Raw genomic sequence first — 5000 nt, forward strand, 5'->3', positions numbered from 1 at the left:
CAACGGGCTTACCTCTAAGACAGGCCACACCCAGCAAACACACCAGTACTGTCCCAACATACTGACTGACAGGAACCAGCTTACTGCTGCAGATATACCCTGTACACACACACACACACACACACACACACACACACACACACACACACACTAATTATTACTGCTGCAGATATACCCTGTACACACACACACACACACACACACACACTAATTATTACTGCTGCAGATAAACCCTATACACACACACACACTAATTATTACTGCTGCAGATAAACCCCGTACACACACACACACACACACACACACTAATTATTACTGCTGCAGAGAAACCCTGTACACACACACACACACACACACACACTAATTATTACTGCTGCAGATAAACCCCGTACACACACACACACACACACACACTAATTATTACTGCTGCAGATAAACCCTATACACACACACACACACACACTAATTATTACTGCTGCAGATAAACCCCGTACACACAGAGCCATACAAACACACACTAATGATTACCAATACAATCATTGCACATATGTACATGCGCACATTAAACATGACAAATCTAAACTACACTCACAAGACTGCAGTCTACAGACAGACACTACACACACACAGCCTACAGACAGACACTACACACACACAGACTACAGCCTACAGACAGACACTACACACACACAGCCTACAGACAGACACTACACACACACAGCCTACAGACAGACACTACACACACACAGCCAACAGACAGACACTACACACACAGACTACAGACAGACACTACACACACACAGCCTACAGACAGACACTACACACACACAGCCTACAGACAGACACTACACACACACAGCCTACAGACAGACACTACACACACAGACTACAGACAGACACTACACACACACAGCCTACAGACAGACACTACACACACACAGCCAACAGACAGACACTACACACACACAGCCAACAGACAGACACTACACACACACAGCCAACAGACAGACACTACACACACACAGACTACAGACAGACACTACACACACACAGACTACAGACAGACACTACACACACACAGCCTACAGACAGACACTACACACACAGACTACAGACAGACACTACACACACACAGCCTACAGACAGACACTACACACACAGACTACAGCCTACAGACAAACACTACACGCACACAGACTACAGACAGACACTACACACACAGACTACAGCCTACAGACAGACACTACACACACAGACTACAGCCTACAGACAGACACTACACACACAGCCTACAGACAGACACTACACACACACAGCCTACAGACAGACACTACACACACAGACTACAGCCTACAGACAGACACTACACACACACAGCCTACAGACAGACACTACACACACAGACTACAGCTTACAGACAGACACTACACACACAGCCTACAGACAGACACTACACACACAGCCTACAGACAGACACTACACACACACAGACTACAGACAGACACTACACACACACAGCCTACAGACAGACACTACACACACACAGCCTACAGACAGACACTACACACACAGCCTACAGACAGACACTACACACACAGACTACAGCCTACAGACAAACACTACACACACAGACTACAGCTTACAGACAGACACTACACACACAGACTACAGCCTACAGACAAACACTACACACACAGACTACAGCCTACAGACAGACACTACACACACAGACTACAGCCTACAGACAAACACTACACACACAGCCTATAGCCTACAGACAGACACTACACACACAGCCTACAGACAGACACTACACACACAGACTACAGCCTACAGACAAACACTACACACACAGCCTATAGCCTACAGACAGACACTACACACACAGCCTACAGACAAACACTACACACACACAGCCTACAGACAAACACTACACACACAGCCTATAGCCTACAGACAGACACTACACACACAGCCTACAGACAGACACTACACACACAGAGTACAGCCAACACTGACAGACACTGTTTGTATAGATATAACAGATATAACAAACAGGTCATGCAGTATCTCTTTCACAAACCAAACCACAGAAACTTTACTGATCCAAATCACCGCAGATACACACTCTGTGTTAAAACAAACCTGACACTCAAACCAAAGACACTTCACTGATCCAAATCACAGCAGATACACACTCTGTCTTAAAAAAAACCTGACACACTCTTGAACTATGCCTGTTTTTCCAGTTTGTTTGGATAACACACACACAATTATACTGAGTAAATATACCTGCACCGTCCCCCATAAACATCACATTAAAGTCTGCAGGGACATTAGCTAAAGTCTACAGTGTGATTAGGGGCAGGAAGACACACATGGCTCACTCACTCACACTCACACACACACACACACCCTCTGTATCTGCACCAAAACATTTCCCCAACCTCCAACAACTAACTTAACACACACTCACACACCAGCACAGTTCATCACACAGTATAGTACACCAGGTTGCTATGACAACTAGCACTGAACCGGCCAATAAGCACACACATCATCCCCTTACAGTGACAGCAACTGCTGAAACAATCAATGGGAGTACACCTTATCTTCCTACCGCCATGACAACAGCCATGGCAACGGGGGCGAACTGTGCCACCCTACCACCATGGCAACTGTCTAACCAGCCAATAAGACTGAACCAGACAATTTAGTGAGCAACGGATTAAGTCTGCAGACATTAAACACAACAGAAAAGCCTCAGAATGATCTGACACATAACGTTTGTGTGTGTATAAGTGTGTGTGTGAGTGTGTGTGCATGCGTGTGTGCGTGCGTGCGTGCGTGTGTGTGCGAGCGTGTGTGTTTATATGTGTTTGTAAGTGTGTGTGTGTGTATAAGTGTGTGTGTGTGTGTGTGTGTGCATGCATGTGTGTTTATATGTGTTTGTGAGTGAGTGTTTATATGTGTTTGTGAGTGTGTATAAGTGTGTGTGTATGAGTGTGTGAGTGTGTATAAGTGTGTGTGTATGAGTGTATGTGTGTGAGTGCATAGTCTCCTTACCTTTCCTGTAGAGGTAACAGAGGAGCAAGGGCGAGCTGTAGTAGGACAGTGACCATAGAGCAGACGCCTGTAGGTACAAACACACACACACACATATATATATAAACACACGCACATAAACATAAACAAACACACACACACACACATATAAACACACACACAAACACATATAAACACACACACATAAACATAAACATACATATAAACACACACATAAACACACACACACACACATATAAACACACACACACACACACACACACACAAACACACACACACACACACACACTCACACACAAACAAACACACATATAAACACACACACACACACATATAAACACACGCACACACACACACCCAAACACATATAAACACACATATAAACACACACATAAACACACACACACACACATATAAACACACACACACACACACACACAAACACACACACACACACACACACACAAACAAACACACATATAAACACACACACACACACACATACACACACACACACACACACACACACAAACAGCATGTGTCTGATATGGTCTTTACTTTGCACACCTGACAACACACACATCTGACAACACACACACACCTGACTGACCCAGATCCACTGATTACAACATAGATAGAGTTATGCAGGTTGATTCAGGTGTGTCTGCTGCTTAAAGAACAGGTTGATTCAGGTGTGTTAGTCCACTGACTGTACTGCTCTGAGGGTCCACAGAACTGCTCAGAGAAATGACTTAAAACTTCGCTGAATTTCGAGACACTTGTCCAAGGTCCACACTGGTGATTAGTCCAAGTGCTGTTTTCTGCGCTTAATGGAAAATTAATGTTTTTTAAAAATGTGTTCAATATGTGAAAATCAGGTTTTGCTCGGTGTGTTAGATATTGATCTGAGGGCAAAACGACCGGTAAACTGGAGTTTTCAATCATACAAAGTGAGAAAATGAAAGTGAGAAGACCAACATGGATCGGACGATGGGGGATCTCCATGGTCAGAGTCCAGCTGTTAAGATCTACTGCGAGATCTTAGGCGAGAACTTACCACTCCGAGGATGCTGTCCGTGTGTTTTTCCAAAGTTCTGGGCTGGTACAGCCATCCCTGGGAGAGACGACAGTGAACGATTTTTAAGGAGATTTTGTATCAGGTAAAACAGGGCTATCGGGGCTAAGCTAAAGGTTACGTTCGCTTCAAGCCGTTTAAATAATAAATGTCAAAACACCCGAAACACGCGGAGAAGTAATTTACACCAATAACGGTTGGAAAAGAGTTAACAGGCGGCTGAAGTGTTTTTAAATCGTTCTCTAAGGGACCTTACATTCACCTCTGTCATCCAGCACACACAAACACTCCTCCACTTCCGCCCCAAGCTTTCCCGTATGTCAGTTTACACGAGCGCTCTGTTTGGTTTAAAACCGTGTAAGTGGAACTGAGGGGTCCATACCCGTCTCCCGGTTCTGCCGTCGGGTCGGGTCTGGTCCGGTGAGCGGTGAATTCTTTGCAGTTTGGGCCCAAAAACACAGCGGAACCACATCGGGAGCGCCATTTCTACCACTGCACGACAGCTACGGGGGCCCGTAAGGTGGAAAATTGCGTTTGGGAAAAAGGCGAATGGAAAAGAACAGGCAACGACCTGGTTTCGCTCCAATAATCCTTTGCTTAAAAAAAAAAAAACCTCACGCGACTCATTTGAATGTTATCTGTATCATATATGTTTTTTCCAAGTGTTTTGTCCAGAAATTTGCTTTCCTCGCTGAAGTAAGAAAAAGAGGAAAACTTCACCTCTCGAACAGACGCATCAGATTGACTGCCGCACAGAAAACACGATCCCGCGAATTTTACGCGGTTTCCTGCTGTCAAACGGTGAGGGATGCGGTGGAGATATCACAGACTACCTTTTCAGTCTGTTCCCCCAATACGG

At 44.9% G+C, this 5000-nt stretch overlaps 1 protein-coding gene across 1 annotated transcript in view; it reads right to left on the reverse strand.

The window, feature by feature from the left end:
• The window catches only part of abhd16a (abhydrolase domain containing 16A, phospholipase), a 15408-nt gene extending 10776 nt beyond the window's left edge, over positions 1–4632 (reverse strand). The window contains exons 1-4 of the mRNA XM_030784288.1: positions 4524–4632; positions 4124–4180; positions 3067–3133; positions 13–99 (exon numbers count right to left, since the gene is read on the reverse strand). Coding sequence (XP_030640148.1) covers positions 13–99; positions 3067–3133; positions 4124–4180; positions 4524–4625 — 313 coding nt within the window. The 5' untranslated portion in view covers positions 4626–4632. The remainder of the gene's footprint in view (positions 1–12; positions 100–3066; positions 3134–4123; positions 4181–4523) is intronic.
• Positions 4633–5000: the final 368 nt, after the last annotated feature.

The sequence above is a fragment of the Chanos chanos genome, chromosome 9 (assembly GCF_902362185.1).
Source record: "Chanos chanos chromosome 9, fChaCha1.1, whole genome shotgun sequence".
Lineage (NCBI taxonomy): Eukaryota > Metazoa > Chordata > Actinopteri > Gonorynchiformes > Chanidae > Chanos > Chanos chanos.